General features: G+C 41.4%; 1 protein-coding gene across 2 annotated transcripts in view; it reads right to left on the reverse strand.

Moving 5' to 3' along the window:
• The window catches only part of FRMD3 (FERM domain containing 3), a 125,635-nt gene that overhangs the window by 64,606 nt on the left and 47,036 nt on the right, over positions 1–13,993 (reverse strand). For both annotated transcript variants that reach the window (XM_083464903.1, XM_083464902.1), the window contains one exon: positions 7,131–7,235. In XM_083464903.1, the coding sequence (XP_083321029.1) occupies positions 7,131–7,235 (105 nt within the window). The remainder of the gene's footprint in view (positions 1–7,130; positions 7,236–13,993) is intronic.

Here is a 13,993-nt window from a genome sequence, read left to right on the forward strand (position 1 = left end):
TCAGCCGGTTTGGGCAGAACCTTTTGGAAATCTTGAGTCTGCTTGAAAATTTACTTTACTGAATCATTTTGTTTCACCTCCAGACTTTGCTACCTCACTAATTTACAGATCTCTTAAAGTAGCACCAGACCCCCTAAAATAGATTTTCTATTTGTTTCCCTGCTTTATCATCACTGTTTGTTTAATCCTGTCTTATCACTGTTATTATTCATAAGAGGACCCATTTTCATATCCCATAATACATAGGCTCATTTCAATTAAAATGTATATGTTTTGTAGAAGTTGTTTCTTCCTAGTTTTTAGGGGGTAGCAGGGAGGCTGAACATGGCTTCATCTCACCTTTCAGTAAGGAGGTATGGAGATATCTTACCACTGCTCCCTTAAGAGAATGGGGAGCAAGAATTTCCTAGCTGAACTGTAGTTGGATATAGAATCACAGAATCATAGAATTCTGACTGGACTCAGTGGATTTGTAACTGGCTGACTGACCGAACCCAAAGGGTGCTCATCAATGGTTCCTCTTCATCCTGGAGAAGAGTGACTAGTGGGGTGCCACAGGGTTCTGTCTTGGGCCCGGTCTTATTCAACACCTTTATCAATGACTTGGATGATGGACTCAAGGGCATCCTGATCAAATTTGCAGATGACACCAAACTGGGAGGGGTGGCTAACACCCCAGAGGACAGGATCACACTTCAAAACGACCTTGACAGATTAGAGAACTGGGCCAAAACAAACAAGATGAATTTTAACAGGGAGAAATGTAAAGTATTGCACTTGGGTAAAAAAAATGAGAGGCACAAATACAAGATGGGTGACACCTGGCTTGAGAGCAGTACATGTGAAAAGGATCTAGGAGTCTTGGTTGACCACAAACTTGACATGAGCCAACAGTGTGATGCGGCAGCTAAAAAAGCCAATGCAATTCTGGGCCTCATCAATAGGAGTATAGCATCTAGATCAAGGGAAGTAATAGTGCCACTGTATTCTGCTCTGGTCAGACCTCACCTGGAGTACTGTGTCCAGTTCTGGGCACCACAATTCAAGTAGGACACTGACAAACTGGAACGTGTCCAGAGGAGGGCAACCAAAATGGTCAAAGGCCTGGAAACGATGCCTTATGAGGAACGGCTAAGGGAGCTGGGCATGTTTAGCCTGGAGAAGAGGAGGTTAAGGGGTGATATGATAGCCATGTTCAAATATATAAAAGGATGTCACATAGAGGAGGGAGAAAGGTTGTTTTCTGCTGCTCCAGAGAAGCGGACACGGAGCAATGGATCCAAACGACAAGAAAGAAGATTCCACCTAAACATTAGGAAGAACTTCCTGACAGTAAGAGCTGTTTGACAGTGGAATTTGCTGCCAAGGAGTGTGGTGGAGTCTCCTTCTTTGGAGGTCTTTAAGCAGAGGCTTGACAACCATATGTCAGGAGTGCTCTGGTGGTGTTTCCTGCTTGGCAGGGGGTTGGACTCGATGGCCCTTGTGGTCTCTTCCAACTCTATGATTCTATGATTCTATCTTCCAAGTGTCATTTAGCCCAACTCCCAGCAATACAAGAATCTCAACTAAAGTATACAGGACAGATGTCCAGCCAACCTCTGCTTAAAAATCTCCAACGAGGGAGGGTCCACAACCTACCAAGAGATTCCATTCCACTGTCAAACAGCTCTTACTGTCAGAAAGTTCTTCCTGATGTTTAGCACGATTTAGACAACTGGATTACTAGATACAGGATGAGTGAATTAAGATGCATTAGTGCTTGGTTCAGCTGAACGCCTGCATGGTCTGTGGTGAAATCCAACAATGTCTGCCAGCAGAATAGCCACCCTTGGCAGAATAAACACTTCACTGAGTGGCCTTGGGCCCATAATCATGTTGGGAAAGAATCATTCTGCAAAGAAACAGTAAAGATGTTTATACCTTTAAGAACAGTTTCTGTAAGCTCTGGGCAAATTGGGTACAGCTGGCCATAGCTACAAAAGGTGAAAAGCTGCAGTTTGAACTCTGCCTGCAGGAAAAAGACCCACAAGCTTTGTTGTTTTGAAATAAAACCTTTATTTAATTTGGTTTTACACCGGTCTCATGGAGTCATAGCTTCTGTTATCTGCCACCAGTGGAAAATCCCCCTCTAACAGATCAGCCTAACCTACAGGGTACAAGGGAAGTACATAACTCTGTAAAAGCTTGCAGAAAATCCAGGTATACGGTTTCTGCTCAGTCGCCACATCTACAGTTTTGTTGACGCCTCCAGAGAATTCTGCATTGTCAGTGCAGTATGTACCAAATGTGCTTTGGCGTTATGCAAAAGGTGCTGTGTGGCATGAATCGGATGAAGATAACAAATATAGTAAAAAAAACTGCATTGCTTAACCTTCCATTCATGTTTCAATTTCAAAGATACAAGTGCTATATTAAATAAATTTCAAAGTGCCAGAATGTTGCAGTGCTGAATGATTTGTTTCCATATTCAGTTAAATAAAATGGGGTGGGGGTGGTTGTTTCAGGAAGGTTTGCTACAACTGCAAACAATGAGATAGATTTTTACGGCAGAAGTCTTAAGATTTGCTGGGATTGAATGGAATGACTTTTTAAATTCTTTAAAATTATATTGTTCCTGTCATTTCATGCAGTCAGAAAATTTGTTTGCTTTCTTTGTAAAGCTCTAAACATAGTTAAGAACCTAAAGAGGTTACTGAACATCTAAGAGTGCTACCCACCTCCAAATTAGAAAACACAAAATAAATTGAATTTTAAAATGTTCCCTAGACCCAGGAATGCGGAAATTATGCAGAAATACTAGCACTATTTTTCAGAAGCGAAACATGCTTTAAGCCATGAGAGGGTGCATTATAGAAGCAAGGAAATCCCAGTATACCAACTTAACAGCCATCATAATAGATTTGCCACTTGGTGGGAACTAAATATTTAAAAGCCTTGTTTATTACTGTCAGACTTACTTGAAATATTGCCAGCATTACCCACAGGCAATGCCACTCACAATCTGCTTTGCACTGTGCCCTTCCACAAACACACACACAGAGAGAGTTGCTCAACTATAGCTCTCATCATCCCTGACCATTGGTCATGCTGGCTGTGGCTGATAGGACATGCAGTCCAACAGCACCTGCAAGGCCACTGGTTTCCCACCCCTAATTTAAACAGAGTCTTATAGCCTCTTAGATATGAATAGATGTATTGTAGCATAGGCCGTCATCGACCAGAACCCACTTCCAATATCTGATGAAGGCTCTGGTCCACAAAAAACTTGGCCTTTGTTTGGAAGACCATGTGACCTACTTTACAGAGGACACACCTCTATTTTAGAGCCAGCTGCTCCAAGTTCAGTTTCAGGACAAAGAATCATAAAAAGGAGACTAGGCCTTGAAGTTTCCCATTCACAGTTAGTGTTTCCTGCTACAGCGAGATGCCTTGTATTTATGTTTAAACTACATGCCTTCTAAAGCAATGCTTTCTGAATTTGCATCTATACAAATAAATCAGCATATGCAAGTTTTATACCCGTCTGTGCCCTCTTTCTTCCTCTTTCTTTCATTCTTTCCTTCCTTTCTCTCCCCCTGCCTCTTTTTTTTGGGGGGGGGGAACATGTGTAAATGGTTGCCTTAACCACAGGACATTTTTTTAGATGTTTACTTTAAAAGTTTCTTTAGAATTGCTAAAGTCATCCTCAACTACTAACCAATCTGGCAAAGTGATGGCCCAAGCAAATACACACTACAAGGGAAATTTGGGGTGAGGGAGACAGAGAATCTTCTACATGGTGCCCATTGTGATAGCCTACAATTCCAGGCAGCACTTCCTTTGTGGCTACAAATTTTAGGTGTTCTTTTCACTTGGGAAACCGGTAAAAGAAGCAAGATTGTTTGCTCATAGACAGAAACCCAGCGTTCTCACTTCTGTTTTCTGCAGGCTATTTTCCTTTCTTCCTTCTAGCTACTCTGCAGGAGTCTTCCAAAATTACTGGTTTGGGAAAATTGCACATGCTGTCATTTCATCCTTAACAGTGCCACAACTGCTGTGTAAAAGCAGATAACTACATAAATTCAAAAGCTATCCCTCCAAAAGGTTTGGTCCAGATGAGCATTAATATAGGTCACAAACAAATACTTTCCACATTGTAAGCTGTTTTGCAGTCAGCTGTGCAGGTGAGAAAGCAAGTTGTCCAAGTTATTACCAGTCAGTGCAACAGTGCAAAGGATTATTTTCCTGGGCTCCTATGTGCATAATTCTGTAGGGGTTTTTGTCAATTTTACTCCAAACCAAGACATTCTTTTGTATGAATTTCATAAGGAAGAAAGGACAAACCGTAAGAAAAAAGAGGCAAACTGGGCGAGAAATAAAGCTCTGACAGAAATCAATTCAAAAGAATAAATGTTGCCAATGATATAAAAATATTATTGGGAGGCAATGCTATCCAACCAAGTGTGCTTGTTAGCTCTTCCATTTGAAGATCCTTGACTTTTGTGCAATTCAGCAAACAACTAATGCACTCATAAACATGATGAGTCCTTTAATATGAGCAATAAATCTGAGTCTGAGCCACATGGTTCTGGAAGCAGAAGCAGCTGCACAGACTGCAATTAAGCAAACTCGGTTGTATGCAAAACTCAGACAGCAGAAATCAGAGATGGTGGGCCGGCCGGCGGGGGCATCAAACTACTGAACCAGCAAAAAACTTTAGTAGCCTCGGGAGACACTACCAGTGTGTTTAAAAATCTGTTTTTAAATTTGCCACTCATCTCAAGAATATCACCAGTTGCTTCTGTAGTGATCATTTAAAGGAAGGCAAGAGATATGAGTCTTTGTCACTCAAAGTATGCAAGCACATCTCCATGTATTATTTATAATGTTTATTGGCATGGGAGCTTCTGAAGCATCTTGACAAGCATATTGCTTTCAACCCAATATGCATAGCCATTGCCATAGCTCAATGCATTTTTGTCTATTTTTTAAAACAGAATAATGCATTCCTAATATTATCTTTATTCATCTATTTACAGATTTATATCCCACTTTCACCATGTCGGTCTCAAAGCTGCTTACAGCAGTAAAATATACAATTCCAAAGAGTAGTTAATATAGTGTTCAACATACAATGGGAATTTAAGCACATAATATATGCAAAACCAAGTGACGAAGTCCACACGTGGAAACCTCTTAAGTTCATTTTCCAAGGAGGGGAGGTAAAAAGTGTTTCCAACTAGCAGTGATTGATATGTGTTATGGTTTGAGGTTGACAGATGTAATGGACATCAAAACCCCATACAGAAGATTTAAAAATGGACTTTTGGAAAATCACTAAAAATTGAAGTAATTTTATTTCTTCATTTAAAATGAATAGGATGTTAAGCATGAGAAGACGGAGTTTTTCTATTGCTATTTCAAATCCTTAGCAGGAAGGGTGCATCAACTTCTGTGATGCACAACAGTAACACTCAGTTAGAATTTTCCCACTCACACAGTATAAAACTAAATGTTTGCCTATTAATACACAATATTAATAGTCATTTACTGAGGTCACTGGTAAATAGCTCCCATTGTTATAATTTTAAAATAGGAGGCTTCCTTTACTGGAAGATTTATAGTTTTGGAAAAGGCTTTGAAAGCTTTTCTAAGGATTCTATTGTTTGCAAGTTGAAGATTTGCAACAGCCACTTGCCAGCCGCATCTTCCAGCCTTATTGTTCCTGTGATTTATTTGCAGTCACAAATCTTGCATTACATTTGCAAGCTTCTAGGATGTAGCTTCTCAGAACACAACTTATATATTCATAACCCCACTATTATAATCTAAGAAGATTAACCCAGAGCAGTGGGGAGGGAATGATTTGATTTAAAATGTGGAGCAATATGCAAAACTTAAATTCTTTAATTCACTAATTCTTTGAATGTCTATTTTTAAACCATTATCTTAGTTTCAAAGGTACCCAAATACCAATGTGGCTCTAACGGTATGAACTATAGTGAAAACAATAATAATAAGACTCCTATATTTATATAGGAAGGGATGCGGGTGGCGCTGTGGGTAAAACCTCAGCGCCTAGGATTTGCCGATCGCATGGTCGGCGGTTCGAATCGCCCGCGGCGGGGTGCGCTCCCGTTGCTCGGTCCCAGCGCCTGCCAACCTAGCAGTCCGAAAGCAACCCCGGGTGCAAGTAGATAAATAGGTACCGCTTTATAGCGGGAAGGTAAACGGCGTTTCCGTGTGCTGCGCTGGTGCTGGCTCGCCAGAGCAGCTTTGTCACGCTGGCCACGTGACCCGGAAGTGTCTGCGGACAGCGCTGGCTCCCGGCCTCTAGAGTAAGATGAGCGCACAACCCTAGAGTCTGTCAAGACTGGCCCGTACGGGCAGGGGTGCCTTTACCTTTTTATTTATATAGGAGGCTCTAAGCTACTGAAGGTAATGGGGACCTTTATATGTCCAGCTGTCCTTTGTCAACAACAAATTGTCACTGTTTTTTGTGTTGAATATATGCTATATGGTAATTTATGGACCTAATAGGTATCTAAAGCCATTTGCACATAACAAAATATGTATTTTATCAAAGTAATTGTTGAACTGAAATGGGGGGGGGGAGAGTGGGGCCCTAAGCTACAGCTTGATTAGCTTGTACGTAAATCCGGCACTGTTTATATATGTTCCAGACCATGAAAAGGCTAGCATCAAAATGCTGTGGCATAATGTGGAAGTGGATCTGTGGATCTTCAGCTTCTACATTTGTGGCTCCCCTGGTCATGCTATAAAAAGGGTTGACTGAGCAACAGGGAAGAGATACAGCTAGGCTACACATTATAGCCACCCCAGGGATACTGATCCCCATGGCAATTGTAGTATGTATCTCAGCTCAGAGACTGGCAGGGTCCTAACCATCCCACACAGGAGAACTCTTGCACTTGTCCTAGTATATTGCAGATTGCTCATCAACTCAATAAATGGGGATTTAACACTTACCCCTGACCCTTACGCCATCACAATTTGAGGAATCTATACTAGGGCAATGAAAGACCAGACAGAAAATGAGAAGAAATTCTTGGTTCTGCTTGCCAGCTTAGAAGTTTTACAGACCTGACACAAATTGACAAATGCACTCTGTTCAGAGTTCATATACATACCCGCTGTTTTTCAGGATCCACATAGCGAATGCCAAAGTAGTCTTTCTCCAGCAAACTGTAATGATTGCAAACATGATCTATGAGAAACTGGCCTTTGGTCTCTCTCTGAAAAGGAAAAAGGACATATATATATATAGTAAGGCTATAGGTTATTTCTACATAATTATTATGCCTAGCTTTTGAAATTAATGTTTAAATACATTTTATATATTAATTATGTTGCTTCATGAAGTAGCCTGTTGGATCCGGCATTGTGAAAAACATTTTAGCAAAGTGTCCAATTATTCAATTAACTAAACAGCTAAAAAGTCTTAGAAGGAAAATATCATTTTTAACCAAACATCTTACAAGCACAACACCTGGAAACGGCATTTGTGTTGCAAATAAGAGATAAACATGAAGCCAAGAACAACAGTGTTCAAGGATTTACTCTCTAATCCATTCATTTTATTGGATTATCAATCTTCCTGATCCCTGAGTTAATTAGTACCTGATCAAAAACTGAATAATGCAATCATTTTATTCAAACCAACAACAAAGCTCTTCTTCTAAACCAAAAGCTATACTAAATAGGTACATGAGCAACAGACAAGTTTGAACAAAAGATACGATGACTGAGATGCAAGTTTGTTAGTATCACTCATTTTGAGAATCTCATTCAGTGGAAATGAAGTTGGTATATACAGTAACCAGTACCAGGATCTATAAGCAGCTAGGCAGAAATGCAATCAGATAGCTCCTTTACGCTCAAGTACAAGGGGTAGCCAACGTGGAGCCCTTCAGATCATCTTGTTGAACCATCAGCCACAGATGGCCAATGGTCTATTGCAACTATACTCCAATATAATAATAATAATAATAATAATAATAATAATAATAATAATAATAATAATAATTTATTATCTGTACCCCGCCCACCTGGCTGGGTTTCCCCAGCCACTCTGGGCGGCTTCCACAGAGACCAAAAATGCACTAAAATGTCACACATTAAAAACTTCCCTGAACAGGGCTGCCTTAAGATGTCTTCTGAATGTCAGGTAGTTGTTTATCTCTTTGACATCTGACGGGAGGGCGTTCCACAGGGCGGGCGCCACTACCGAGAAGGCCCTCTGCCTAGTTCCCTGTAGCTTTGCTTCTCGCAATGAGGGAACCACCAGAAGGCCCTCGGCGCTGGACCTCAGCGTCCGGGCAGAACAATGGGGGTGGAGACCAATAGGCCAATGCAGCTATAGTCCAACAACATCAAGAGGACAACATGCTGGCTGCCCCTGTTCAAGTACGCATTTGAAGAGCTACGTGAGCTTTGGTGTTTAACCCATGTCTGGTTGCTTGTGGCAGGCAACCGAGTGCCCCAATTCCTCAGCAGCAGTGCTGCCCTGTGATGCACTGCTATGTGAGCTGCCTGTCTGGTAGTATGTCAGTCACAAGAGATGATCATGACAGATAAGGATCACTAGCAGCAACCACAGTATATGGATGGTGAGGGGGGAAAGAAGCAGAATGAAGCAAAGACTGGAAGTCTTTCCCCCACAAAGTCATAGCCACATCCAAGCTACTTAGTAGATGTTCAAACTCTCTTGGTAAGGTACTCTATGTACATCTTTCTTAACTTAGGGAAGCTCCCTATGGCAGCAGTTGGTTTTTTTTAATATGTCTAAAATTAGCAGCCTTATACCTGGTGTTGCTCTGAAATTATAAGAAAGAAACAAAGAAAACTGTGCAATTTTTAAATTGGTAGTTAAAATCAGTGCAGTTTTAAAAGGTTCAGTCTACCACCTTGGTTCAAAATGGTACATGATTATATCCAAGCAGATTAAAAACTGCTCCTTCATCTCAGGCATCACCATACAAAATGGTGTCCAAATGCATAGCAAAAAGGCAATCAAGAAACTTTCCCACACAATAGACTAGCTGAAACAGTACACAGTGTTGGCCAGCAATTCTAAGGAACCAAAAATAAATTTTAAAAAATTGAGATTTAGAAAGAAATACTGCACTCTGTTAGTTTTATGGCTGTGCACAGTCCAACCCCCAGACCCAGGGATCCAGCCTGACCCAGGGAACTCCTGACCCACAATCCAGCCCCAAATCACCACAGGAACCCTCATGTCAAATTGGGTGGAAATATCTCAAAAAGCATCCAAATTCCCAGAGAACAAACAACTTTCCAGAATATATAGTAGATACATGTAGGTATGTATATCCTGCATCTACATCAGCTCTCAATAGACTCCATCTCAGATCATTAACCAGATCCATACCTGATTAGCTTCTGTCATGCTACAGCATCTTGTGTTCTAAGACCACTCACTGGACCCCTCCTCTAAAGCAAAAATCACCAATACTGAGCCACAGGTAGGGAGTAAAAGTAAAAAATGTTTTCTTCTTTGGATAACTATTGTGAAATTTCATCTTTCTCTTTTGTTAGAAAATGTTGAGAGATAAAAGTTTTTAATCTGCTTTATGGAAACTGTTATTCAGAGTCACCTTTACGTCCATTACAATATGAAGTCATTTCTTTCGCGTTTACATTTACATTACTTCAGTTTAGGATTAAAATACAGCATGCTTCCAAGCAAGCATAATTAAAGAGTGAGCTGAAATATGTTTTCCCAGAGGTTCATAAGCACACAGGCAATTTCAGTTATAGATCACCATTTCAAGTAATGCCAATAGATGACCCCTAACATCTGCTCCTCACCAATTTCCTGTGAGATACATGTTTACACATGGGAGCAGTAGAGGCAGGCGGGTTAATTGCATTTCTTGAATAATCTCACTGAGTCAGTTGAGTGAAACTATTCCTAAGTGAATAATTCCATAAAACCAAGCCATGGGTTCTCTTCCGTTTCTATGGTCACCAGGTCACTGACTAAATCCTGCTTTCAAGCCAGAAGTTAGCTTGAACTTTCAGAGCTTGCTTTGAACTTTCAAAGCTTGCTCTGAAAAAACAACAACATGATTTTGCACAAGAGAAAACTTTTACAAACTTAGAGTCTCTTCATAAAATCCCTTATATACATTTCTTTTGGTTCCCCTAGATCAGGAGTAAAGGAACCTCTGAATTCCATGAGTCTCAACCAACACAGCTTATGGACAGAGATTTGTTATCCATCAAAATCTGGAGGGCCCCAAGTTCCTCATCTCGCCCTGGATATTGTAGTAAACAGCCCAACCTTGAAATGCTGCTTAGTGAATTTAATGCCAAAGAAAACAAAATATTTTTGTCCCATGGCAGTGAATGGGTAGGAGCTTTTCACAGATCTAAAGGTGGGACGATTGAGAGCTGCTTGGCATGGTAAACCTGTTCATTTGGGGGGGGGGGGAATATACAGTTTTTACTCCCAGCATAAATGAAAAGATGCTCCTCATGTCACATAGGACCTATGTTCAGCTCATTTGTGTATTGTCTTCCTCACCCACTTGCAGGCAATTTAATGTTGCTAACTTAAAAAAAAAAGAAATGGCTGTGTGTTTGTTCTAAAGTGTCATCCCTCATGAGGCAGCTTGGAAAAAATATGGATTATTTTTCCTAATGCGTCATTCCTCGGGAGACTGCTCTGAAAGTGTATGAAGTATATACAGTTTCTTCCCACAGCAAAATATCTCATCTCATAGATTTGCATCTACAAATGAACAATAGAGAAATAATTCCTTTATTTCCCATGTTGGAGTTGAGCTGTACAATTTTAAAGGAACGCTTCCAATTCAGAAAATACATTTTTAAATCATCAGGCTAGGGCTGGGAACCCTTGTCCAAAACCCTGGAGAGATGCTGTCAGTGGTGTAGATGACAGTGAGCAAGAAGAACCAAGGGTCTGACTCCGTAGAAGGCAGTTTTCTACATTCCTATAAAATGAAAGAGGGGGTGGGGAAGAGGGAGAGGCGTGAAAGTAAAGAGAGCCTTCCTCACTAAACAAAGAAGGGAAGTAGAACTCTTAAGAGTTCTAATTCAAATCCAGTCCGAATGAAGCTCTTCATTATAATGCAGTGTGCACAAAACCCAGTCCACTTAAAACGGATGATATAGTTAGCTCAGCAGCAAAAAGTCTCTTTAGTTGAGCTTCTTCATCATCTGAACATATGCAGATAAAGTGCATATCAATCTACTCAGAAGAAAGTCCCCGTCAAGAGTGCGTGCAGGAGCCAGGCCCTGTGACCAGTAGGGCTTCACAGGACTGGGGCCATCCTAAGTTTGTTCTGGAGAGGCAAGACGTGGCCGCACAGGTGAGGCCGCTTGGTAACTCACTGCACCTGGTGGCAAGAGCCGGGAAGGAACATAAGGTCAGCATTTCCCTTTGGCTCTTTGCCACAGCAACTTGTTTCCTGCCTTGCTGCATTTGGCTTCTTGCTTCCTGATCCTCGGACCTCGGCTTCTTGACTCCTTGCTTCTCGACCCTTGGCTTCGTGACTCCCTGCTTCCTGACCCTTGGATCCCTGGCTTCTGGACTCTCATTCCTGGTCCCACCCCACCATCTTGCCCCCGGTCCCGATGTCCTCAGCTGGGACTTCAATCACCCGTAGACCGGACCGTGACAGTCCCATTGAATTTAATGGAGCTAATTCCCAGGTTAAGTGGGGCTAGAATCACAGTTTCACACACTATTATTTATTAAAATGTCAGAATGCCACCTTTCCGGCAAACGCTTTAGGCATAATGCAGATGCGTGCCTGAGCAGGATTAAGCTTTTAGCTTGTTCACCAAACAACAGATCCATATGCCCCACAACAAATGTTGAAACTCTCCCAAGCTGCATGGTGAGGAGTGCTGTTGTTCAACAGAAGATGAGGAAGGATGAAATGTCTGCATTACATTCCTATGTCCTTTGAATCTTAACTAGGTGCTCTGGGTCACACGTTCTGTAGTCCAATTTAGTATGGTTGCAGTGTTAAGAGACTCAGTTCTGTGTTAAAATGAAAAAAGGGCCAAAGCTTGCTTGCTTACTTTGCGTAGCTGGTTGTACAATGGACAGTAGAAAAGAATATGTTCTGGAAACCCGTTAAGGACCAACAATTCCCCACAGTACAAAGTAACAGCTTTGCTCTGGCTTTGACGTATTAAATTGTGAATATGACTAAGGGGCCCAAGGAGAATGATTGGAGTTTCAGTTGATAAAATGAAGGATAGAGAGGAAGAGAAAACTGAAACTATGTCCCAGTCAACTTTTAATGAGAAGAGCCTGCAGGTGAAATCGGGGAGGGGGGAACCCTCAAGGGAACTGTCAATGGGATAAGGACTCTGTGGCAGAAGAGTGGGCAGAAGAATGAGACACAAGAGGAATAGAATGCTGGGCTGAGTTACAGTGAGTGACAGGTAAACAATGGTTGGCCGAAAAGGCGTTGTCCCATTAGGGGCTTTGAAAAAGACAGTGGCTACAAGAGACAGAGGGAATGCAATGAGAAAATTAAAGAAAGCATATGTAAAGGAGTTAGCATGGTTGTGAAGAAGACGACTTAGGATATGAGCATTCTGTACGCAGTGACTACTTGTTATGGATGTTACGTTCCTTCATTAGATGTTTATGTTTTAATTAGATGCAGCCTTGATAGTGCACTTTGAAGAAGCTCTGTAGCGGGTCATCAACCATTTGGTCCAAACCTGAATGGAGTTTGGCCTCCCCATCAGCCTGATGAAGACCAACATTTTTGGTCAGGACATCACCAGCATCAGCATTGCTGACCACATACTTGAGGTGGTAGACAATTTTGTCTGCCTGGGCTCCACCCATAATCAGCAACCTTTCTACTGACACTGAGCTGGGCAAGCCTATTAGTAAGGCAGCTAAGGAAATGGCTTGCCTCTTGAAAAGAGTACACAATAATGGGATGCTAATGGCCAATACCAAGATTAAGGCCTACCAGGCGTGTGTGTTGAGCACACTGCTTTATGGAAGTGAGTTATGGGCAACATAAACCCGCCAGGAGCAAGGCCTCAATGTTTTCCATATGCGTCAGGAAGATTTGGGGCACCACGTGGCAGGACAGAGTCTCAAACAAAGATGTGCTCTTCCTAGCCCACATGTTCACACGTCTGTCCCAGTCTACGTTGACATGGGAAAGGGCCATAGCTTAGTGAGAGAGCATCTGTCTTGCACGCAGAAGATCCCAGGTTTACAAGTAGGGCTGGGAAAGACTTCAGACTAAAACCCTGGAGAGCTACTTCCAGTCTGTGTAGAGAATACTGAGCTAGATAGACCAATAGGATAAGACAGCTTCCTGTGTTCCTATGATCCTCCTATTGTTCCAGGTACTGAGTTGTGTCAGAGGTGGAAGCAAAATTACAAAAAGTATCAATCTGCTATGAGATTTCACTTTATACAATGGAAGAAGAATGATATATGCAATATGAATTGAAAGGGCATGCAATGCAATATCCCTGTCTCCCATTTTGCCATCATGTGTAGTTTATCCACTTTGCTAATACAAGATGCCGAAGAACAGTCATGGCTTCCCCAAAGAATTTTGGGAACTGAAATGTGGTGAAGGGCTGAGTTTTCTAGTCCTCTGCCCAGAACTATGGTTGATATAACCTCAGTCTCCAAACTTTTTCCTTTCTGTGACAGTTATAAGAGAGTTGCTTACAGCCTGGCAAAATAGGGATGGGCAAATCCAGTCCATTTTTATTGAATGCCAGTTTTACATCAGTTAATACATAAATTCACTATGTGTGTTCATGCTTAAAAAAATCAAATCCATCAATCACATTCAAGTCCTTGAAATCAGTGGTGAAATAGTATTCTGTTAATGATTCTATCAGACCATTCAGCAGCTAGAAAACACAGCACACTTTAGTCCCAAACAGAATTCATGTGGTTAAAATCCTCTTTAAATTAATTGCATTCATATAAAAAGGAGAGTCTGTT

This window comes from Podarcis liolepis, assembly GCF_965112155.1.
Source record: "Podarcis liolepis genome assembly, chromosome: 11".
NCBI classification, from domain to species: Eukaryota; Metazoa; Chordata; class Lepidosauria; order Squamata; family Lacertidae; genus Podarcis; species Podarcis liolepis.